Genomic DNA, 26,075 nt, shown 5'->3' on the forward strand with positions numbered 1-26,075 from the left:
GTAAATACATGGACATGAAATATTGTTTAGAGTTATTTATAAAAGCTTGTTTACTTGTTAAATATTTATAAGCATAATTTATATTCAATCCAGCAATCGACTAATCAGAATCAAGTATTCCACTGAGCCGCCCACTCAGCAGCCTTGGAACAAGACGTATTTTTCCAATAGGCATATTTAAAGTCTTCATTAGAGTTATAAGTAAACTTTTTTTTAAGGAATAAATTGGACAAAGATACATGTGAGACTGTGTAACGCTTTAATGAGGAAAAGAACTGCAATCCCATGAAGCATTGCAAATGAAAATCAAATTAAACTTAATATACATAAATATAAAAATCCTGATTTAATGATATACATATTTTGTTCTTTTGGTGCGACAAGCATCAAATCCCATCATTATCCCTCTCTCCACGACAAGTGAATCTCTGATTGCTGGATATTTCTCTGCAGAATCATGGGTAATGTAGTTTTTCAGCAGGAATTCCAAGGTTTAACAATTATTATTTTTAAAAAGTTGAAATAATGCACACTAACAGCTTCAAAAAAAGCATGTAGCCTACTATCGATTAAAAAGCTCATAATAAGTTATCATTCTAAATGAATGGGAAGGGTTGTTTTTTTGCACTCTATAATAATGAGTGGGTATTTGTGTCCAAACTTGGATTGGTAGGTACTTCCAAGAGATCATTTAAATGGTAAAAGTGGCCTTGCAAGTGTACTCAATTTCAATGACACTCGCTAAGCTTGAACCATTGGTCAGGGAGCTGTTCCATTATTTACAATCAACACACCTTGGAAACTATCTGAAGGTTGTACTTGTAGATGTTTGTCACGGTATTAACGGTCACCAAGAATCTCTTTAAGCGTAAGACAATCATACACTTACATGCAGAGCGGCTTAGTGCTTCGTTTTAACGGATTACACGGTGTACTGACACAGTCCAACCGGACAGCAGGAGCAGGGCAGGCCGCGTGCCCGCGCGTATGATGATCACAGAGATCAGAGCACTGCGTGTGCGCGCGCGCCTGCTGATGTGATGACAGTCACCGATTCCAACTGAATAAGCAATCACTGCACATTCGACTCAACGTGAGCACGGGGTCGGTGAGCGGCTGCAGCTGTCCGGTCCGGTACCGGATTGGTTGGAACCCCACAGTCATGGGACGACCTGGCCCGGTCCCACCGTCTATCCCTTACATTCCACCCGGGACTATAAATAGCGTGCGGCGCTGGGTGGCACGCATAATATCACACTCAGCTGGGTTAGGGATCATGGTTTAAGTGCGTAGGTGTCGGGTGGGGGTGAGCAAATACTGCAAACTCACGGTACGGACAGTACGGTTTCTGCTTTGTTTACTCCAGTCCATATGAATTGGGCCGCACCAGCTGTTGCTACTTTAGATCAGCACTGCACATATAGCAGCGCGATCAATGCGCAGAGTCCTTTCTCCCGCTTTCTCCTTCTTAATATTTACTGTTTCAATACACATATCCCGCGGTTTGAAGTGCATATAGTCTAATTAAACGTGTTTAAGCGAATGCACAGATCGTTTAATATCGTTTTAAAGGCTTTATTCACAATCATCCGCTAGCGCGCACTCCAGCTCGGGGATTCGTATGTAAACAAGGCCATTTTTGTTCGCTCGATAAAGCCGCTGCTCTGATCGTTTAAAGCCCCCCGTCGTACCCAACATACTGACTTTACTCACCTGCTGGACCGTGTCGGGTCACCACTCGACGCTGGCTGAAGAGAGATATTGGGACAGAGAGCCGATCCGTTCGCTTAGATCAGTCTCAGCAGAGCCGAAGATCGGAAGTACGAGGGGATTCTAGAGCGGCGTCACTTCCGTGTTCGAGTGAGGCTGTTTTCCACAGTGAGCAGACTCCTGTTACTGGGGAGGGGCCACGAGACACACGAGCTCACATACTCAAAACTGACATACATACTTGCAGTCAAACACACACACACGCGCGCGCGCTAATGCAAATGTAGGTCAACAAAACAAGAAACCTGATTTATAATGTGCAACGTGCTTGTAAGTGCAAAGGCAAACTGAGAAAAGCACCCCCATTAAAAGCACATGCTTTAAGACCTAGCTGCTTTGTTAACATTAAAGATACAATAAAAAGTCAATAAAAATATGTAGATAACGTGTGTTATCTATTGTACGTATGTAGTTCACAAAATTACCTTATATGTATTTAAAGTCAAGGGGTCTGTCCCAGTACCCACACTTGCAATCTTTGTACAACTTTTCAGTATTTTCCACTTTAAAATGAAGTTTAAAATGTCTGTTTAGTAGTCCCTAATGTAGCAGACAGCACAATTTAATTTTGAAGTGAAGTGACATGAAGTGAAGGCCAAGTATGGTAATCCATACTCGGAATTTGTCCTCTGCATTTAACCCATCCAAGTTAGTGCACACACATTAGGAGCAGTGAGTAGTGAAGACACACACACACTGAAAAGTGTGGACACGCACACCCGGAGCAGTGGGCAGCCATTCAATGCAGCTCCAGGGGAGCGATTTGAGGTTAGGTGCCTTGCTCAAGGGCACCTCAGTCATTTCCTGCCAGTACTGAGAATCGTAATTTAATCTAATTAAGTGATTAAAAGCAGTTGCAAACATTCACAAAATACACATACTCATCTCAGAACAGAGAACAAAAAGGCAACACTTTACATTTACTACCAATATGTAATATTTAATGAATTTAACGTACATTGGAATTTTTGAAAATGATGAATGATGGGATATGCTTGGTACTCTTGTGTGGCATTAGAGATAGTTGGGCATGGTTCATTAATAAAGACGTCTTGAAATCACAGGACTTTTCTTTCCTGTGTTGCTGTATTTCCTATTGAAACAGGAAGTTTGACTGAATTCAAATAGCATACTGCCATTATACTCATACCATATAAAGAGATTGCAGAAATCAAGTGAGATGGAATTGTGCTATTCTGAATTCAGTCAAACTTCCTGTTTCAATTGAAAATACAGCAACACAGGAAAGAAAAGTTTTTATTTCAAGACGTCTTTAATAATGTGTTATGTATATTCAATAGTATCCACTAAATTAGTCTGAAAGATTCATTTAAAAATGGTAAATAATGTGCTGGTAAAATATGAATTATATAATTAACTGTAACCGTTTGGAAAGATACTTCCAAATGAAATTTGTTTTCCCAATTATCAGCCAAAAGTACTATTCTGTGCACAACCAGATCAGTAGGTGGGCACCTACAAAGAGTGAAAGACTCGTCTACTCAATGCCCAGACCTGTTTGGAACTCATTCACAGACACAAAAAGCTGCAAAAAACTATTTGTTTATTTGCATGGTTTTGTTTTTCAACAGCATGTTCTATAAAAATATGTATTCTGATAGAAAAAGAAATGTAGTCTGAAATGATGACAAATGCTTGACATCTTCAAAATCCCCTGCATATGCACCTTACTGCGATTATAAAAAGATTGTGGAGAGTAATGGAGAGTGGCTCACAGTTACAGATACTATATGCTTTTAAATGCAAAAAACATTTAAAAGGAAGACAAGAAAAGTAATAAAGGGCCAATTTAGTCACACTTTTTCAAAAGGGAAGAGATTTTTCTGCTCTCCGCGTTTCTCTCGTTTAGTTACACGCCTTACAATCTTTTCCTCTTGTTCCTGTTGCCTGTTCTGCGGCCATGAACTAGCCAGAGAGGGTGGAGCTTTCTGATCCCTGCCCTCTTCCTCCTCATCGGAGGACAGCCCTTCAGCCAAGCCTTCTTTGCCTTGCATAAGCTCCGTCCTCGATGCGAGCCCCTGTTGCCCATAGCGACGCTTCAGCCTCTCTTTAATCAACAGGCCTTTGACCAGCAGGGTCCAGTTAGCCACTACACGCTTCTCACGTTTCTGTTAAAAGATTCGAACAGTGATGTCAACATAATATTTACAAAACACACATTTTTCACATTAAAATCAAAAGACACACCTCTTGATCTTTCTTCTGCTGGATATCTTGCTCATTTTCCCAGGCTGCTTTCAGGATTTCTTGGTGTTCTTCGCAGACAATATAGCCATCGTTACTGAAACGCATTGATCCAGGCAAATTACAGACTGTACAGAAAACATGCATACATTTACATGTACTATACAGACAGAAATTTATACACATTATATTCGTATTATTTTACCATGTATGAAATGAATGCAACAAGAACTGCCCATTTCTTACAGGTGTGTCCTAACCAGATGTGAAACATTTCCACACTGAATGTGAAACATACACAATCACAGCTAATCAGTGCTGAGTTCCAATTCGCCTACTGTGTGTCCCAAATCATAGTATGTTAAAATGAGTATTGCAAAGGTAACCAGATATCCATGCACACTCTAAGCTACAGTTAGTCCAAAATGCAGCCGCTAGAGTTCTTACTAGATCAAGAAAATATGATCATATAACACCGATTCTATCATCACTTCATTGGTTAACTATAAAGTTCCGTATTAATTACAAGGTCTTGCTTTTGACTTATAAAGCTATGAATGGTTTAGCTCCAGTCTATTTAACGGATCTTCTATCGCCCTATAATCCATCGCGCTCTTTGAGATCACTAAATTCGAGGCTTCTGGTCATTCCTAGGATATCCAGATCCACCAAAGGAGGGAGAGCATTCTCACATTTAGCTCCGAAGCTCTGGAATAGCCTTCCTGATATTGTTCGTTGCTCAGACTCGTTCTCCCAGTTTAAAACTAGACTAAAGACGCATCTATTTAGCCAGGCATTCATATCATTTTTTTTATCTTACAGTTACTGTAAATTCGGCCTCTACTTCATAAACGCAGAGGAGAACTGGCCCCGACTGAGCCTGGGTTCTCCCAAGGTTTTTTTTCCTCCATTGGGTCATCTGATGGAGTTTTAGGACACCATCGGGTCACTTGATGGAGTTTTTCGGTTCCTTGCCACTGTTGCCTTTGGCTTGCTCAGTTGGGGATATTCAAATTAAATGACCCATCATACCACTGATCAGCTCTACCAAACTTGGATGTCTTTTTCCAGTAATAAACAAACACTGTTCAGTTGTTTTGATTGATACTGTGAAGCAGCTTTGATACAATCTGCATTGTGAAAAGCGCTATATAAATATATTTGACTTGACTTGACTCTAATATTGCCCATAATCATTGCAAACAGTACATGTGCGAGTCTGAAGTGCGAGTCTGAAGGAGAGGTTTAGTAGAGAGGTTTAGATAATATGGTTTAAGTGATTAACATTGAGTGATTAATAATCAATCTCACCTGATAAAAAATAATTATTTCATCTGCAACAACATTGTGAACTTTTATAAAGATGTGTTTGGCAGATCAAGATGCTACTTCTTTTCTCTCCAATATGGTAGGAAGAATAGAGTGGTGCAAGGTATGAGTTACCATTTTACTTCCTGTTCCATCATCCCAAAGGTTTTTTGAATGGGTTTTTGGTTAAATGGCTGAAATAAGGTCTGTGGTGAACACAAGCTCAAGATATTTTCATGTTTTATTCTACGACATAAAATACATCAATATTACCCCACTCGTGATTTGTTTAAGCTGTTATGCGTCTTGAAAAAGGTGGTTGCTAACAAGTGGCTAAATGGGATACAGAGGCTGTCGAGAAGATTAAACGGCATCACGCTGAACAGAAACTCAGTCTCCTTTCATAGCCTCGTAATGCATACAATTGTGCTCTTACAAACACAACAACTCAACTAACTCAAACTTTCTTGGAAAATGTTTTTATATAAAAACTGAAAGAGTTGTTGGAAGCTTAGTGGTGGCCACGATGAAGTCGTGGGACCGTCGTGCAGTTCGTTTATAGCCTTTAGCTTTTTACTTCTGGTGACTGCATTTAGCCTTCAAAATTCATAGAAGTTAAATTATCTTGATGGACAGTATCATAAACTTTTCTTTTTTTCTTTTTTTTTTTGCGATAATCCAAAAGCCTATTGAAAAATTCTATTGGGTTTTTGTTGAGGGAACCAGTGTGATGCTAACTGCCGGTTGGCCTATAGTTACATTATACCTGCACCACTCTATTGTAGTGTAAATCAAACACGCATGTATATTAGAAGACCTTAACTGTGACAAGACGATTGATGGGCCATTTTACGATGACAGGATGCACGTAACTATGCAACAGCAAGGTCTGTGAAAGATGCGGTAGTATGTATGTGGTAGTATGTCCCAAAACTTGCTTACTCTTCTGCTACACATTCAAAAAGTTTGTACTGTTTCTTTACAAAAAGAGTACATATTTTTAGGTTAATTGTATTGTGATGCATGAGTTTGGACCTATCACATTTCACAGTGGGTGGAGCTACACAGTATGAATCTGCATAAACCGAAACCAAGCAAGTGACAAAATGTCCACATGTCCAGTCACTCAGTTGTGGCTGGATAGGACAAAACATTTATCGCTTTTATCGTATTGCACCTGGTTAGGGCATAAAAACACACAAACTTACACTGCATGTGCAAATCCACAATGGTAATCAAAACCCGTCACTGCTGTAGCACAGTCTATGTTCAGTTTTCGAGCCACTCTGTGCAGATTTGGCAAATGCAGGTGAACACATCCTACTGGTAACATGCACGACTTAAACATGTACACATTCCCGAACTCATTACGTGGTACCTGAAACACACAAATTCAGATTAGAACTCCAGCAAAGAAGAGATCAGTATATCTCATGCAATTATGTTCTTAAATTTGATTTTTTTTTTAATAAATAATTAGAACCCACTTTGCCATCAACGGCGATCGGAGGCTGGTACTCTTCAGTTTGCCAGACTCCAAAAAGAGGCAGATCTTTGACACCTTTCTGCTCTGACATCATCCTGGCCTTACGAGAACGATTGGAAAAACCAACCACCATCTGACAGACAGCACTTAATATTAAAAACAAGTCATGGCATATTTATTGTACAAAGGTTAAATACGTATGAAAAGACATGTTAAATCATGATCAAAACAGACCTTGTATGGCTCTTCTCCTAGTCGAACTGTTCGTGCTTCCTTCAACCAGGTATCTCTAGAATGGAGCGTCTGCACACAGTCTCTGAAAATAAACAAACACCATTAACAAATGGCCTGCATTTCTATGGGTTTTAGTGTCTCAGATGTGGGAAACTATCTAAATATGTCCACAAAAATGGAAAAGAATGTATCCATAGATTAAGATCACCTTTGCCATCATCTGATGGTCACTTAAAGTGTTGTTGTTGATAACTAAAACTATTAAAAATAGTTTTTGGTCATTAAAATAAAGCTGAAAGAAAATGGAAAATAAATATCAGATGAAAAACAAACTAAAAATGATAAAATACTAAAACTTAAAACTAAAATTGAAATGGAAACTGTAAATATTAAATGTAAAATAAAAATAAGACAATTCAAAATATGAATAAATCTGTAATATTGTATAAATACTAAAATAACACTGACTTAAAGTTTAAAAATACTATAAAGATATTATAATAACTGTTAAATGTAATCTTTAGCAAATATCAAAATGAATATACATTATTATACATTCATTATAGTGTTGTGATGCCCAAATTCACGTGTAGCATTTAAAAAGTTTGATTTTAGATTTGACGTTTTTGTTTAATTTATTTAGAAACCAGTATAGAGTTTCAGTATCGAATCAAAGTCCCTTTCAAGGAAAGTCATTGCAATCTGCGGCAATATTTGAAATGCCTCCGGCGCAGCTATTTTGGGCATCCAAGACCAAGGCTACTTCTGAAATCGTATACTTCTCTACTATACACTAGGCAAAAAACACTATGTGACAAACGAAGTATGCCTGAATTCATAGTACTCATTAAAGAGTAGGCAAAAAGTACCCGGATGACCTACTATTCTCAGTGTCCATACGATGGACACTTTACTATCCCATGAGGCCAAGTCCGGATTACATTCATACTATACAGAACCTACTTTTTTTAGTGGTCGTGAAGTAATTACTTATTCAAAATAAGTACCTATTCAAGAGAGTATGCGATTTCGGACGCAGCCCAAGTCCTATCTACTTGAATGGGGAAATCCTGAAATCAAAGTCAAAAACTGCTTGTCGAACTCGCATTTAAATAACATATTTCAAATCAGCAACAAAATCTGACATAAACAGTCCCAAAGATGTTGTTTCTTATGCTCAAATATTGTTAAAAGAGCTTTTTTTTTTTTCAGGCTTGACTAGCCAACCAGAGCTTCGAATGGCAGCTACAGTGATGCAATGACTTTACCAATTGAAATTATTTATTTAGAAGGCTTATTCAGTCATATTGCGCATTGCATTTTCCCCAATTCATAAGCAATATGAGTGCACCGTCTTTGTATATCGAAAGTCTTTGGTTAAATATTAGGTTAATATCTTTGTTTTAAAAAGATATTTGGTTTAATATCTTTGGTTAATACTGGTTATTTGTCATAACATCAAAAAAAGTGCGGTTTATCTGTATTAATATATCCTCCTGAGACCCAGAAAAAAAAGTTTTTTTAATTTAGTTTTTTTTCCATGTCATCACACTGTTTAGAGCACAATAAACAACTGGTACAAAAAACATATATATAAAATAATATTTTATTCATACGTTATGCTATGTCCTCTGTAGTGGACGCCAGGACTAAGTTGTTTTAAAAATAAAATGACATGAAATTATATGTATAGGCAAAAACAGTGGGATTTTTTTTTCAATCACCAATAAATTTGGGGGTTTCAGGATTTTTTCAACCAAAATTTGTATAAAGAATATTCTCAACTATGTTATGAAAGAAATAATGGAATAAATTGATACATCATTTTACTTTTTGCAATATGTGGTTAAAATGGCCATAAATTAATATTCCCATTCAATGCAATGTATCTATACACTGTATCTAATTTGCACATTAATGTGTTCTTGGAGCAACATTTAATGAAAAAAGAAGTGTAATAATTGGAGTAATAATTGGCAACATTTTAATAATAATATCTAATATTTCCTAGGAATATTGATGTATAATTTATTTCCATATTCACTTGTTGCGTCTCCCAGAATGCCTGATAAACCTGATTTAAGTCCTGATGTCCTCTACAGTGGACACGTTTGAAATCAATGCCCTGTTCTGTAACAGAAAGTATTTTTTTTTATTTGAAACCCCTTAACATTTTCCTGAGATGTTGTTTTATGAAATACAATTTGAAAAAGTAGTCCAATTTAAAGTATAATTACAATATATGATCATATTTATCATATTTCTACATTTGATCACTAAATTAATGTCAGACATTTTTAAAGACCAAGGAGAAGTTGTTGTCATGGTGAAACCTCCAAACATTTGGTATCTCTGAAAAGTCCTGAATGTGCTCTTTACAGGACACCCAGGTTGTGTCATGTGACATGTATCATGTCAGAGAAATTCACTAAAATATAATGTCCACTACAGTGGACAAAAGTCTATTCTTGGGTCCCAGGAGGATATTTTATAATTCAAACAGTATGCCTGTGTTCTAAAGCAGATTTATAAAAGGAATATTCATCCATCTTTCATATCGTACATTACAATGTTGTAATACATACATTCACTTGTTGTAGTACACAAAATATATGGGGTTTACCGTGCATAAACTGGTTCTCCTCTGCAGTACCCCAGGATAGCGGCTGTAGAGGGGTAGAGGGCCTCGTATTTAAGCAGGTGCCTCTTAAGCACGTACAGTGGATGGTTCTTATATTCTGCGATGGATGTCGGCAATGGCTTGTTCAGTAACTTAGCCTGCATCTGATGATGAGGAGCACAGGTGAATCGTCACATGTGATGTAGGCAAGTTAGTGTGTGAACACTAGCGTTCAAAAGTTTGGGGTTGGTAAGATTTTGAAGAAGTCTCTTATGCTCACCAAGGCTGCATTTATTTGATCAAACATACAGTAAAACAGTAATATTATGAAATATTATTACAATTTAAAACAGTTTTCTATTTGAGTATACGGTATTTTAAAATATAATTTATTGATGGCAAAGCTGAATTTTTAGCATCATCACTCCAGTCTTCAGTGTAACATAATTTTTCAGAAATCATTCTAATATGCTGATTTGCTGCTTAAGAAAAATCTCTTATTATTATCCGTTGAAAACAGTTGTGCTGCTTCATTTTTTTTGTGGAAACTGATATACATTTTTCAGGATTTTTTGATAATTAGAAAGTTCAAAAGAACAGCATTTATTTGCAATAGAAATCTTTTGTAACATTATAATTGTCTTTACTTTCACTTTTGATCAATTTAATGAGTCCTTACTGAATAAAACTATTATTTTTATTTTTTTTAAACTTACTGACCCCAAGCTTTTGATCACAAGTATAAGTGAGAGTGCAAACGTACCTCCTGATCCTCTTTCTGTTCTCGTTCAGTATCTGGGGACTTGTAGAGCTCCATAGTCTCTTCCCACCATTCGGAGTCGACGCGCCGTCGCCGTGATGATGTCAGCCACGTGGGGTCATACCTGCTGCTAAGATCTTTCAGGTACCCTTCGTCATCCACGCCCACCACATAAGTGATCGGTTGAGTCGCCTGATCGGAACAGAGTTGGCCGACTCTTTGATTCACATCAACACACACCCACCTCCCAGTACTTTCCAAATAAACCTCCAACCACTCATCCACCCCTTTCCCCTCTTTTCTTTTACGTCTTTGTTTCTTTCTCTCTTTCTCTTCCTCCCCCTCTTCTTCCTCTTCACTTCTCTCCTCCTGTTTGACCTCGTTCGAACTCCGAGGAGCCCCACCTTTGCCTTTCAACTTTGATTTTCTGCGTACTTTCATGGGTCCGTCGGAGTCTTCACTGTCATCCTCATTGGTTGGCTGAAACTCCTCTTCACTCTGTTCCTCCTCCTCCTCGCTGCTGGCTTCTTTGTAGGACACTTTTGAAGCTACACTTCTTCTTCTGCTGTTTTTGGGTTTCAGGCCCCCTGCAGCCTCTTTCTCTCCTCCTTTCTCTTTCTTTTTCTTTCTCTTTCCGCCTCTTTCATCTTTTACTGCAGCAGTCGCTGATGATGGGCGTTTGGATCCAGAGGATATCTTAGGCTTTGGGGAGGGTTTCTCTGATTGATCTTTCTCTGGAGAGCTCTTGGTAGGTGTGGTCTTGTTCTAAAAGCAAGAGAAAAAAAAATGCTCAGTCCATCACAGGCGCGTCGTTAGACATGGGCATTCGGGGCTTCAGCCCCGGATGTTTTTATTTTAGCCCCGGATCTCAAAAAAATTAATTTATTGATATTTATTATTATTTTTTTAATAATTTTGTATTTATATAAAAAAAATGACCGGGTCTTTTAATCTATCCTTCGGAATCATGTATTAAAGACGATTAAAATGTGTTCAAGCAGATCAAAGTTACTATAGTTACAGCACGCTTGCATTTAGATAAGCACGTAAGTTAAACGTTTCCCTCCGCTGCGGCATTCAGTCATTCTCCATTCAGCATCAAACATCGCGTTGCGTTTGGTTACGACAGTCAACGATGAAACTCTCTCCAAGATGATTCAATGTTACTATTATTATACTTTATTGGACGGTAGATAAAGCTATATGGTTTCGCATAAAATGACTATCTTGCTGGACTGTATTGCTGTACCTTAATGTTCGTTTCTACCGTGTGTCTGTTAGATCACAACACTGGAGAGCACTATAATTGTTCTCCACGCGCACATTAACTGAAATTTAAAACCGTTAAAAGAAAAGGCTCAATAAACTATTGCATAGATAGATACTGTTACTGTATAATACACTATGCATCGATATGCCTTTCCTTTGTGTTTTGAACTTTTCTGCGCGCTGTGACTCTGTGTTGCTTCAAGCGCACCATTCTGCGCTCGAGATGCGCATAAGCGCTGTGTGCCGCACATGAGTCTTTCATAATTATATCATAATACTTTTACGCAATGAAAGATTATTAATAGCTTTTTTTGTTCTGTTCTGTCCTATCTATCATATGTTGCTGCCTCATTAAACAGCTGTGCTATACATTTAAAAATGTCTTAATTTTATAGTAGACTATATATATATATATATAATAATTGATCTTTCTGATTCTTATCTTGTTTTTCATGAATGTATTTTACAACAATACAAAGAGCAATGTGTAACGTTTTACCTGATTTAGTGCTACACTTATTATCTCTCTGTTCCCCACTAAATAATGTTTTTTTCACTAAATGTTCAGATTTTATACAATTATTGTTTTTCTAGACTAAATTTTACTGAGTTATCCACTAATCTAGTTTATAATATAATTTTTGTCATAGGTTATGATCATATATATTTTTTTTGATTTGTTGTTTTTATTTATAATGAAGTTGTCTGTATTAAGTAGATTGTGTTTAACACACAAAAGAGTGATTATCAGTTCAACACACAGAGTTATAGAAATTCTACTTGATTTAAAAAAACTGCGCTGGTATTGGACCGGTATCGGTTGATACTCCGAATTTTTGGTATCGGATTGGATCGGTTCAGAAAAAATGGTATCGGGACATCCCTAATATTTTCTTGTAGGCTATATCTAAGTTACCCAGGAGCTCTGTTGACAGGCTTAGCTTGATGAATTGAGTCGTTGAACACAGCAGGAGAGAACGCAACGTTAGCCAGCTAGCTAAAGCTCCGGTGGAAAATTATTAGCTAACGCTACGGAGGCCATAATATTTTTGACTCATGGCTGAAGTTAAGTTTCTCCAGCTCCCCAGGTTGGCAAAAAATGCATCTCAAAATGCATCAGATTGATGCTTTAAAATATGGAATATTTAAAATTTTCTTACGGGGGAGCATGCCCCCGGTCCCCCCTAGAGGGGTAATTTCCTTCTCAACTTTTTCTACCCCTGACCCGTTTTCATGCCTGCTATAGTTCCTTTTCCAGACTTATACAAGCATACTGTTGGAGTGATTTATATGTGTGTGTGTGTGTGTGTGTGTGTGTGTATAGATAGTTAAATAGATTATATATATATATATATACACTCACCGGCCACTTTATTAGGTACCCCATGCTAGTAACGGGTTGGACCCCCTTTTGCCTTCAGAACTGCCTCAATTCTTCGTGGCATAGATTCAACAAGGTGCTGGAAGCATTCCTCAGGGAGTTTGGTCCATATTGACATGATGGCATCACACAGTTGCCGCAGATTTGTCGGCTGCACATCCATGATGCGAATCTCCCGTTCCACCACATCCCAAAGATGCTCTATTGGGTTGAGATCTGGTGACTGTGGAGGCCATTTTAGTACAGTGAACTCATTGTCATGTTCAAGAAACCAATTTGAAATAATTAGAGCTTTGTGACATGGTGGAAGTAGCCATCAGAGGATGGGTACATGGTGGCCATAAAGGGATGGACATGGTCAGAAACAATGCTCAGGTAGGCCGTGGCATTTAAACGATGCCCAATTGGCACTAAGGGGCCTAAAGTGTGCCAGGAAAACATCCCCCACACCATTACACCACCACCACCAGCCTGCACAGTGGTAACAAGGCATGATGGTTCCATGTTCTCATTCTGTTTACGCCAAATTCTGACTCTAACATCTGAATGTCTCAACAGAAATCGAGACTCATCAGACCAGGCAACATTTTTCCAGTCTTCAACTGTTCAATTTTGGTGAGCTCTTGCAAATTGTAGCCTCTTTTTCCTATTTGTAGTGGAGATGAGTGGTACCCGGTGGAGTCTTCTGCTGTTGTAGCCCATCCGCCTCAAGGTTGTGCGTGTTGTGGCTTCACAAATGCTTTGCTGCATACCTCGGTTGTAACGAGTGGTTATTTCAGTCACTGTTGCCCTTCTATCAGCTCGAACCAGTCTGGCCATTCTCCTCTGACCTCTGGCATCAACAAGGCATTTCCGCCCACAGAACTGCCGCTCACTGGATGTTTTTTCTTTTTCGGACCATTCTCTGTAAACCCTAGAGATGGTTGTGCGTGAAAATCCCAGTAGATTAGCAGTTTCTGAAATACTCAGACCAGCCCTTCTGGCACCAACAATCATGCCACGTTCAAAGTCACTCAAATCAACTTTCTTCCCCATACTGATGCTCGGTTTGAACTGCAGGAGATTGTCTTGACCATGTCTACATGCCTAAATGCACTGAGTTGCCGCCACGTGATTGGCTGCTTAGAAATTAAGTGTTAATGAGCAGTTGGACAGGTGTACCTAATAAAGTGGCCGGTGAGTGTATATATATATATATATATATATAAACACAGTATATATATATATATATAGTTTTATATTCATTTTTTTTTTAATATTATTTAATATTCATGTATTATTTATTTGTGTTTCTGTGAATAGCTGTTACAGTTCTACAAATAAAGCATTCTATCTTTTTACCTAAATTAGCTACAAAAAATGCACCTGAATGCAAGAAATTAAATGTTTAATGCCCAATGTTTCCTGGGGGAGGTCCCCCAGACCCCCCATTTATATTATTATTGCTTATTATTATGTGCCTCTGAGTAGAAGTAGTAGTTACCAAAAGCGGGGGTGGGTGGTGGGGACTGGGCTAAGCCCCCAATGTATCAAGACCCTAGCAACGCCCCTGGTCCATCAAAAAACAAAAATAGTTTTCACAAGCAAAAGAAACACAGTGAGAATCCAAAAAATCACCTTGGTAGCAGGTGGTGGCTTCAGAGGAAGAGGTTGTAAAGACAGCACCAAGCGACAGAAGAGTCGCAATGACCGCAGGACCAATAAGAACAGCTGCAGAAAGTGACATTACAGGTCAAAACCAAACTCAGTTAAACATTAATACACTACCACTCAAAGTTTGGGGTCAGCAAGATTTTTTTGAAAGGATTTAAAACTTTTATTCAGCAAAAATATAGAGCAGCACAAATGTTTTCAACATTGATAAATGACAGGGTTCCCGCGGGGTCTTAAAAAGCCTTAAAAGCATTGAATTTATTAATTTGGAAATAATACCTTAAAAAGTCTTGAATTTTGATGTCTGGGTCTTAAAAATTGTGCCGTATGTAACTTCTCCGTATTGTATTTTTCCTCAAAAGTTTAATTTGTCAACCATGATTATTATAATTTTCTATGTTTATTGTTCAGGGGTCTCTCAGTTCCCCATATTCCCAGCATGGAATAAGTAGCTAGCTAATGTTAAAAAACAACTTAACATTGTTCGGCAAACTTTCTTGTGGCCTACTGAAATGTTTTTATTTTTCACACCTGCTTGGCTTATCATCTTTTACCCATTCCACATTTGAAAAATAAATGAACACAAGTTCAAGGATTTTGTTTTTCTTTGCTGGTAGGGACGTGAAATAGGTATAATTTTTTTTGATAAATGGTCTTAAAAAGGTCTTAAAAAGACTTGAATTTAACTTGAAGAAACTTGTAGGAACCCTGAAATGATAATAATAAGAAATATTTCTTGAGCTTAAAATCAGCATATTAGAATGATTTATGAAAGACCATGTGACAGAAGACCAGAGTAAACATTCAGCTTAGCCATCACAGGATTAAATGAAATGTTAAAAGTAATTAAAATAGACAACTGTTATTTTAAATTGTAATAATATTTCACAATATTATTGTTTTTATTCTATTTTTGATCAATTAAATGCAGCCTGGTTGAGCTTAACAGACTTCTTTCAAAAACATTTAAAAATTCTAACCAACCCCAAAACTTTTGAACAGTAATGTAGCTTAAGTTACATTATACTTGTATACATGATTTATGCATAATTCATCCACTATGAGGTCAAGGAAAGCAAGATCTCTCTCACATAGGTCATCTCCTCATGGTCCCTTGCTGATAAACAGCCAATTCGTTTTTCCAGCACTGTCCTCAACTCCACTCCCTTCTCATCAGGTAAGGCGGGGTTTAATGTAAACGTCCCTTGAAACCTGGGAGAGGGTCACACCACAAAAACAATTAATTTACATAAAACACAATCGGAGATTATTGATCCAATATTTGCATATAGCACAGGAATACTTGATCAAATTTGTCTTTTGCAGAGGCACATTTTCCTGGCTAAATGTAAATTGTCCATATCAAATCAGAGAGCAATCTGACTATTTAAGAGCCTGTTTACACCTAGTTACTTCAAATGTTTTTACTGACTGGATAGCTATCTGATTTGTTAAAAGGGTTCCAGTTACACTTGGCCACATAGGCCAACAGTTATGAGCAGCATTTTATCTATCATCAGCTAATTTCAAGATCAAAGACCACAACAGAAGAGCGGCATCAGCACTGGTAAGATCCTTTAGTCTCACTACTTTTAATTAAGATGATTATGTGTTAAGCATCTGCAACTTACTTTTGGTTTCATTTGCAGCAGTTTGAACGTTGGCTTGCTGAAGAGATACTCAGCTACTCATCTGCGGCGATGCGTGTTGCAGTAGTGCTGTCATATCTGGCTATAACATGTTATATATCCTATAACGCTTTCACGCGTGTATTTTTTAACATTTTGGGAGGAGTAAAATTTACATGTGGCTTTAACAACCAGATGCATTTACACTTGTCAAGTTTCAGGTGTAAACCGGCACTAAGACCAACCCACAAAGGAAAAGTCTGTCATCTTTTACTCACACTCATATAGCTCTAAACCTGTATGACTTTTTCTACTTTGGAGACATTTCTCAAATATATTCTCTTATGTTCAACAAAAGAAAGAAAGTAATACAAGTTTGGAGTTAAATGAGGGTGAGTAAATGATGATATTTTAATTTTGGGGTGGAATATGCCTTTAGGTGACCAAGTGTAATTTCCCCCAAGAAGGCAAATCAGGCTTACCATTTGAGAAGCCCCTCCAGGAAGCCAGTGTTTATGCGTTTTATAGCAACTGTGGTAAAGTGGGCAGGCAGTATTGACAAGGCAATAGCCAACAGGTCAGGCTCACAGACGAGTCTGTTTCGAAACAAACCGCCAGCCAATAAGCAAAGCAAATGAACCTGTTAGACAGAGTGAATAAGAAATCAAATCATATACCAGTACAATACAAGTAAGTAAAAAGCCAAAAAAATGATAAAGTGAGACCATATTATACATTACTACTGCATATTATTGCTATAAACATATTATATTATATCATATATAGGGCTGTCGATTTAACACATTAATTAAATGAATTACTAATGGAAAAATAATAATTAATTTAATGCATTTAATACACCCGCCCCCTTCCCAGACCTACATAGTTCATCTTACAGTTCACATAGTTGATTGGTGATGAACGTGATGCAATGCAACAACTCACTGCGTGATGTAGCCTATAGAATGCAGAATGCCCCTAAAATTCAAAATATCAGGGCAAAAGTGCCCCTGTATGAGTTTTTGTCTCATCTATAGGCCTATACAGGTCCTTCTAAAAAAATTAGCATATTGTGATAAAGTTCATTATTTTCCATAATGTAATGATAAAAATTAAACTTTCATATATTTTAGATTCATTGCACACCAACTGAAATATTTCAGGTCTTTTATTGTTTTAATACTGATGATTTTGGCACACAGCTCATGAAAACCCCAAATTCCTGTCTCAAAAAATTAGCATATCATGAAAAGGGTCTCTAAACGAGCTATTAACCTAATCATCTGAATCAACTAATTAACTCTAAACACCTGCAAAAGATTCCTGAGGCTTTTAAAAACTCCCAGCCTGTTTCATTACTCAAAACCGCGATCATGGGTAAGACTGCCGACCTGACTGCTGTCCAGAAGGCCATCATTGACACCCTCAAGCAAGAGGGTAAGACACAGAAAGAAATTTCTGAACAAATAGGCTGTTCCCAGAGTGCTGTATCAAGGCACCTCAGTGGGAAGTCTGTGGGAAGGAAAAATTGTGGCAAAAAACGCTGCACAACGAGAAGAGGTGACCGGACCCTGAGGAAGATTGTGGAGAAGGACCGATTCCAGAGCTTGGAGGGGCTGCGGAAGCAGTGGACTGAGTCTGGAATAGAAACATCCAGAGCCACCGTGCACAGGCGTGTGCAGGAAATGGGCTACAGGTGCCGCATTCCCCAGGTCAAGCCACTTTTGAACCAGAAACAGCGGCAGAAGCGCCTGACCTGGGCTACAGAGAAGCAGCACTGGACTGTTTCTCAGTTTTGCATGTCATTCGGAAATCAAGGTGCCAGAGTCTGGAGGAAGACTGGGGAGAAGGAAATGCCAAAATGCCTGAAGTCCAGTGTCAAGTACCCACAGTCAGTGATGGTCTGGGGTGCCATGTCAGCTGCTGGTGTTGGTGCACTGTGTTTTATCAAGGGCAGGGTCAATGCAGCTAGCTATCAGGAGATTTTGGAGCACTTCATGCTTCCATCTGCTGAAAAGCTTTATGGAGATGAAGATTTCATTTTTCAGCACGACCTGGCACCTGCTCACAGTGCCAAAACCACTGGTAAATGGTTTACTGACCATGGTATTACTGTGCTCAATTGGCCTGCCAACTCTCCTGACCTGAACCCCATAGAGAATCTGTGGGATATTGTGAAGAGAAAGTTGAGAGACGCAAGACCCAACACTCTGGATGAGCTTAAGGCCGCTATCGAAGCATCCTGGGCCTCCATAACACCTCAGCAGTGCCACAGGCTGATTGCCTCCATGCCACGCCGCATTGAAGCAGTCATTTCTGCAAAAGGATTCCCGACCAAGTATTGACTATTGAGTGCATAACTGAACATAATTATTTGAAGGTTGACTTTTTTTTTTTGTATTAAAAACACTTATTTTATTGGTCGGATGAAATATGCTAATTTTTTGAGACAGGAATTTTGGGTTTTCATGAGCTGTATGCCAAAATCATCAGTATTACAACAATAAAAGACCTGAAATATTTCAGTTGGTGTGCAATGAATCTAAAATATATGAAAGTTTAATTTTTATCATTACATTATGGAAAACAATAAACTTTATCACAATATGCTAATTTTTTGAGAAGGAACTGAATATGATATAGTATTAGTTAAGCAACATCAATATCACATGAGAAATGAGAGCAATATCACAGGAGTGGGGTTCTATTTATCCCGTATAGCAGGAGTGCAAATGTGATGTTGATTTTATACAACGGTTCAGTAAATAATAATGTTGTGATATCTCTTACATGCAATATAGTCTGTTTTTGGGGGTTGGGGGCTTGTTGGTTCCACTTCGAGGAAATTTAACTGTTTTACTCACTTTGAAAAAAATAATAACTGCACCTGTTTCTGAATATTGATCAATCACAAGCACGAAAATAGAAAAATAAAATAATTTTATGTACAATTTAATAGCACATAGTTTTATATATGAATGGGTTGTTTGTCAACTGAAGGCATGCCGTGGGAGTTTCCAGTGTTGACAGTTCCATAAAATAGCTTACTGGCAGCGCTGTAGTTTTGCTTTACTATGCTAAAAATATGAAAATATAATACACAAATAAATCATATTATAAAAACATGAGCCTGATTTTTGTTTTAATTGTCAGAATCTATCGTACATGATGATTAAAAAAACACAATGATGCTTAGCTTACCTAATAATTTATGATTATATAAATAAATTATTCAATAATAAAATAATTGTTTATATACATGTAATGTAATTTTATTTCACCTCCTCCCCCTTTCCCCTAATTAAAAAACGAACTTCCTATTTTTGGGGTATTGTGCCCAAAAATGAAAATTCTGTCTATTTACTCGCTCGTGTCGTTTCAAACCTGTATGGCTTTCTTTCTTTTGCGGAACATATAAGAAGATATTTTGAATATTTGATATTTGTTGGTAACCAAACTGTTTTGGTCTGTAAATACATCTAAATATCAATTCAGAAGAAGCTTCTGAAAAAAATCATGGCTGTTGTAGCTTAAAAATGTATGTTGATTCAAATAAAATATTTATTTCTAAAACAACTTTTTGCAATGTCTATTTGATGCTTTTCTCATTTAACACAATAATGACTTTAAATTATCTTTTGGGTGTAATTTCTCTGCCAAATTTGATGTGCAATTAATTTGAGATTAATTAGATTAAAAATATTGAATTGTTTGACAGCCCTAATTATATAATTCAAAAAAGTGGGATCAGTACGATTTTTTTCTGAAAGAAATAAATACTTCTGAAGGATCATGTGACAATGAAGACTAGAGGAATTGCCATCACAGGAATATATTACATTTAAAATATATTAAAATAGAAAACAATTATTTTCATTTTCTCTCCATTTGTAATAATATTTCACAATATTACTATTTTACTGATCTTGATGAGCATAAAGGGCCCGATATACTTCAAGCGAATTTGAAGAACAAACTGGTGTGATGTCATTTCGAACATCAGGCCAAAAAGAAGTTTGTTTTGTTCTTGTTTTCGCGAGTTTGAAACAGTTTGCCAAAGCGAACTTTCCAGAAAAGTTGTTCTGGCTGGTAAACACCTTTGAACTACCACTGGTCCATGGCAAATTATGTAATCGGTAGTTGTGTTTCTGAGGCTCCACCTTCTTTCACATGAAAATCTTCTCCGGCTTATTTCTTCTGTTCAGTTCGCCCGAGGTCAGACGTTCGCAAGTAAAAACATGAACACACTGGAGAGCCGCTTTATAATAGAAAATTAATTTATATTTCTAACTGAGACACTGACACTGTTTTTTTCATGTTTAATACTGTAAAGATGCTTCCTTTTTAACAATCTATTGTATAAAGGGGTATATAAATAAATGTGGGTTGACTTTACTGGAGTGCCGAATTAGAGAGCTTGTGCAAACATCCACAAAGCCTATGATCAGATGCTTTCAGAAATACTGACATTTTTGTTGTGTTTATTTTGTTATTGAAAGTGAAACTTGCAGCACATATTAACAAATTCATTTAAAGGGTGGCGTTCGGATGTTGGATGTTCGACAGGGTTAGGGTTAGTATACGACTGCTCACGTATTTTGAACTTCTTTTTACCCCAAAAAGAAGAACGAAAAAGAACTTCGCTGTGAGTATATCAGGGCCTCAAGGCTTTCAAAAATTTTTAGTATGTGTATGTTTAGTTGGAAAAAGATAAAAACAGACATAAACACACATACCTTGTGGGTATCCACCAGCAGCTCCTTGTTAAATCGTTTTACCGTTCGACGCAGATAAGTTTCAAACTCTACCTTCCTTTTCTCCCTGGAAACAGTTGCCATGGTGTTACGATTTTCCTTTTAATCTTTCTAACCCTCACAGCCCCTTTTGATCTTGTGGGCAGTTACCACATTAAAGAATTTCATCACTTAGCAATCTGCCACTTATTAAACTCTATCTCTATCTCTATCTCTCTCACACACACACACACACACACACACACACACACACACACACACACACACACACACACACACACACACTCACTTCCTCTGCCTCTTGCGAGCCATGTCTGGAGTCTCGATCTCAATCTCCACAGGTTTTGACAGTTCTGCTAGTTCTGTCGAGTCCACAGGACCCAGCGGTTCTGCTATCTCTGCGAAAGCACACAGTTCAAAACAGGGTAACATCAGTGTGTATGAGTGCTGAAAAACACACCAGCTTAGAACGCTTACTTAATGATATTGAAATGCATAAACATATACAGTCTAAACAAATATCATTAATTCACAAAATGAGACTATGTACCTTCCACTTCCTCCCAGTCCTCCTCATCTTCACTCTCTTCCTCTTCTTCTTTCACTTGTTTTGATGGGCTCATCTCCTCACTGTTGTCACTCATGTCCTCTGGCTCTTCAGTTTTAACTTCACTGTCCCGGAAGTACTTGCTTGTCCTTTCGTCAGAGGCATCTTTGACCTTTTTGGACACACGGGACGTCACCCTGGAGTTTTTGCGGTTGTTTTTGTCCATAATACCATTTTCTGAAACAGACAAGCAGGACATGGATGACAGCAGAACAAAGATGTACTAGAGAGCAGAAAACATGTATTACCTCATCAGTCAATGCAGGACACACTTGATTGACATTTCAGTCTCCATTTTATTACTTGAATATGTATTTTAGTCTAAAATGTTGTTATTGTTTTATACAGAATTCTGAATACTGTCAGAGCATTAAAGGGATAGTCCACCCAAAAATTAAAATTCGGTCATCACTTACTCAACCTCAAGTTGTTCCAACCCTGTATGAGTTTCTTTGTTCTGTTGAACACAAACAAAGATATTTCAAAGAATGTTGGTAAACAAACAGTTGTCGGTAGCCACTGACTTCCATTGTAGGAAAAAAATACTATGAAAGTCAACTGTCTGGTTGCCAACGTTCTTTAAAATATCTTCTTTTGGGTTAAACAGAAGAAAGAAACTCATACATGTTTGGAACAACATAAGGGTGAGTAGATGATGACAAAATTTTCATTTTTGTGTGGACTATCCCTTTAAAATTGACCCTAAAGCACCCAAAACACGCATGATCCCAAATATGTACACTGGACACGCCCACACTAATTTATTGGTGACATTCATTCAATGAACTGACAACAAGAAGAGCTTCATTTGAAATGCATCTGTTAAAAACAAGCACCGCAAGAGAACTCGAGCGAGAGTGGCTGCACACCTGCACTGCAGCTGTCTGCATCAACCGTGTACTAAATTCAAACTATTACTGTTCATTCATATTCATATTATTCTAAGTTTGAGCATCAGAGAGACAACGTACATTTTATTGGAGCGTAAATACCTTTGTTTTTTAGGGTTTTGGATGCCGGTTTTTTCTTTGCAATCTGCTTCGGTTTCTTTGTGTCCGTTTTCTGCTGTGTCTCTTTTCTCTTTGCCATTTTTCTGTTTCTGTGAGATCGCGGACTGTTTCAGGACAAATGAACTCTGATGCATTCAGAGAAAGAGTGATAGACTTGCATTACACGTCAACGTCTTGTGTAATGTAACCTGAAGACCACTGTTACCCAACACAATCCCTTTCCCACCTTTCATAACACCGAAAGCATGCACTTTGCTTGCAGGAGCTCCGAAGATACGTCACATCCGCCTCGACTAACGTTGTATAATTGCAATGTGGTGATTTAAACGCTAGGAGGGGATGTTGCACCGACTTCTTTTATTGTTATTAAGGTGTTAAAACGTTAGTTCACCCAAAAATGAAGGTTCTGTCATCATTTACTCACCCTCAAGTTGTTCCAAACCTGTATGAATTTCTTTCTTCTGCTGAACACAAAAGCAGATATTTTGAAGATTGTCGGTAACCAAACAGTTGATAGACCCCATTGACTTGCACAGTATTTTTTCCATAGGCCTACTATGGTCAATATTCAACATATCTTCTTTTGTGTTCAGCAGAATAAATAATTCATACAGGTTTGGAACAACTTGAGGGATTTTCATTATGGAGTGAACTATCCCTTTAATCATAAATCTCTAGCTTGATAATGATGATTTATGGTCCTGACATTAAACCACTAGGATAGTGTTTTTTAACAACACAATCCCATTTTATGTTTTATAGATCAATAAATGAACACACATAGACAATTGTAGTTATTGTTTTATTATTTGAAGTTTGTCAATTAAGCTTGGGAAAATTTGAGCTGTGATAGTGAGTGCTGTTAAACACAGGTATCATAGAGATGATCATATTTATGATGCGGTGTGATATTAGCTTGCCATAGAACAGACAAGAAGTGTTAATGGTATGCAATTCTGTTTATTTAAATTCAAAATTGCTGCAGTTTGTATTATAGGACATTAACCTCATTCAGTCAAGTTCATTAACATTTGGGCCCGACTTTGTGTGTGTGTGTGTGTGTGTGTGTGTGTACCTGATGCAAATGAACAGCTGTTTTAGCATCACTTGGCAGCAGATGTCCAGCCAGTGTGTGTGTGTGTGTGTGTGTGTGTGTGTGTGTGTGTGTGTGTGTGTGTGTGTGAGAAAGAGACTTCAGAGAACCGTCTGTGTACTTGATTGGCAGAGCAGAATCAGATATTCTCCCTGCAACCAGCCAGACTCAATGGGCATCTGTGCCGGGACCGATGCCAGGACAGGTGTATGTGTGTCACATGATTGGCATAGAAAGAGTGGTGTTTGGCACCAAGTCTCTATGACGACACAGTCCCCCAGCCCTGCATGGCTTCCATCCCTATATGAGTCCTGAGCACTCTCAGATAGGAATAAAAAGCCATACGGGGCAAAGAGCAACGAGAGAGATCTCTTTCAAACATTAACACACAATAATCCCATCTAATCTTTATGCCAGCAAACAGAAAACGTGATTCCTTAGTTGTATCAGGGCTCTGGTTGTATGGTGTAGCGCGACATCCAGTGGACATGTCCGGTGTTACAAGTTTCCTGTGCTCTTATATCGCACTGCAATAGTCGTCACCACTACCGTTGTGACCATTACAGGACAATCTTTCCGATACTACATTGACAAAAATAACGTCATATCCCTAAACTTTACAAAAAAATAGCGCTAGATTTTACCCGCTGGAGCTAAAATGTCAACGCCAAAGTGTGAGAAGACACCGCATTTTTTGTGAATAAAATTCACATTCCCTTTATAGCAAAACCGATCCATTATAAGATCGATGGCATCAGTAGACACATTTTTATAACACGGATCTCCGGCACATGCACCTGTTGTCCAGCCACTGCGGTGTCTGAGAGCAAAAACGTGAAAGCGCTGGCGAGTATTTTCTGTCCATCCGTGCACGCGCAACAGGAGGAGTACAAACCGACGAGAGTCTCTCTGCATTAAAAAAAACTTGTAAAATATATTAAATACAAGGCAGGTTAAGCAAAACTACACATCGTGGTGAAGGTCGAGCTATATTCTCCAGCGGCAGACTTACAGTTCGGTGCGTAAAAAATTAGCCGCGCAAATCGCCTCCCGTCATACATGACATTAGGATGACCAACACATGATGATGAAACGACTGGAAACGTCCGTGTGACATCCTTGCAACATTCCTGTTCAGTTCACTACATACTGGTAGGCTAAATTAACATTTATTCATGATCTAATTTTTTTTTACCTCACTAGTTACAATCAATTTTTCCTAATTCAATATTATTACTTAAACTATTTGACTTTAGATGTAATTAATAAAACATTAGGCTACTAACAAGTCTATCCCAATAACTGGGATAGACTATTGTCTCATAATAGGCTACTAATGGTAGGTTCTTGAAAAACTAGAATAGGCAGGGATAGTAGGCTATTAATTAAAAAATAATAGGCTACTAGAATATAATGAATAGGTAAAACTATTAGAACTGGAATATGTACAATCATTAGTTGAAATAGTTGTAAAATAATAGTTTGAACCACAGCTCCTCATAGGTTTCAATTACAAATGACAAAGGAATAGTACTCGTCACTATTTGGATAATGACTAATACCAAAGGAGTAGCCTAATTACTAGAGAAGAGACCAATTTAATAGATTAGCATCTGAATATGAATAGTTAGCCTATAATGAAATGTGGAATTGGTCGTATTTAATAGAGGACAGTAGCCTACTGACTTTTATGGATTCCTAGTAGGCTAAATGTTTTTTTTTTTTTTTTTTTTTATGCATCAACAATATAAAAATAAAAACTAGTTACGGCATGAATGTTAAAATTGCGTGCCATACTATACCTTCTTTTCTGTTTTAACTGTTCGACGTAGACTCATTTGAAACGAGTTTTGCCCTGTAAGAGATAAGTGAGTCAGACAGAGATAGACAGAATAGCCCTTGATCGATAATATCAGTGACCGGATGAGAGGAGCCATGGCGCAGCAGTCTGACAGGAGAGAGATGATGAACGGTGAAAGTCTGTCCGGCTGCTCCAGACTCCGGAGAGGAGAAGTCTGATATAGCAGCGGCTGAGGTGAAAAGTTAGCGGAACGGCATTCCTCATTCCAAAGCATGGATCGGAACACGTCCTCCCGACCCAAATGCCCGTGTTTCCAGCTCCAGTGCCTCATTCGGATGATCATGAATAGGTATCGGTATTAGCGACTGTGAGCCAGCAGGTGGATGTCGCCTCGCCCAATCAGAGTGCCGGTTTCACGGGGCACAGCAGCGTCAGTCAGTCAGTCGGAGTTTGAGCAGCGTTGAGCAGATGTGCGCTCCTCCATTCACTCTCGCGC

At 38.0% G+C, this 26,075-nt stretch overlaps 1 protein-coding gene across 2 annotated transcripts; it reads right to left on the bottom strand.

The window, feature by feature from the left end:
- Positions 1-3,562: 3,562 nt before the first annotated feature.
- On the bottom strand, positions 3,563-26,075 carry xpc (xeroderma pigmentosum, complementation group C). Of its 2 annotated transcripts, none has more exons than XM_056260869.1 (14): positions 25,581-26,075; positions 21,619-21,852; positions 21,358-21,466; positions 21,051-21,135; positions 16,797-16,954; positions 15,778-15,898; positions 14,651-14,743; positions 10,387-11,148; positions 9,627-9,787; positions 7,004-7,085; positions 6,771-6,902; positions 6,492-6,661; positions 3,979-4,072; positions 3,563-3,899 (listed from the first exon to the last, which is right to left on the bottom strand). In XM_056260869.1, the coding sequence occupies exons 2-14, from the start codon at positions 21,839-21,841 to the stop codon at positions 3,585-3,587; spliced, it is 2,505 nt and encodes an 834-aa protein (XP_056116844.1). In that variant the 5' UTR covers positions 21,842-21,852; positions 25,581-26,075; the 3' UTR covers positions 3,563-3,584. The 2 variants fall into 2 exon arrangements, with proteins under 2 accessions (XP_056116844.1, XP_056116843.1); XM_056260868.1 differs by lacking the exon at positions 25,581-26,075 and adding an exon at positions 22,668-22,957.

The sequence above is a fragment of the Rhinichthys klamathensis genome, unplaced genomic scaffold (genome assembly GCF_029890125.1).
Source record: "Rhinichthys klamathensis goyatoka isolate OS25496 unplaced genomic scaffold, OSU_Roscu_1.1 h1tg000180l_1, whole genome shotgun sequence".
NCBI lineage: Eukaryota > Metazoa > Chordata > Actinopteri > Cypriniformes > Leuciscidae > Rhinichthys > Rhinichthys klamathensis.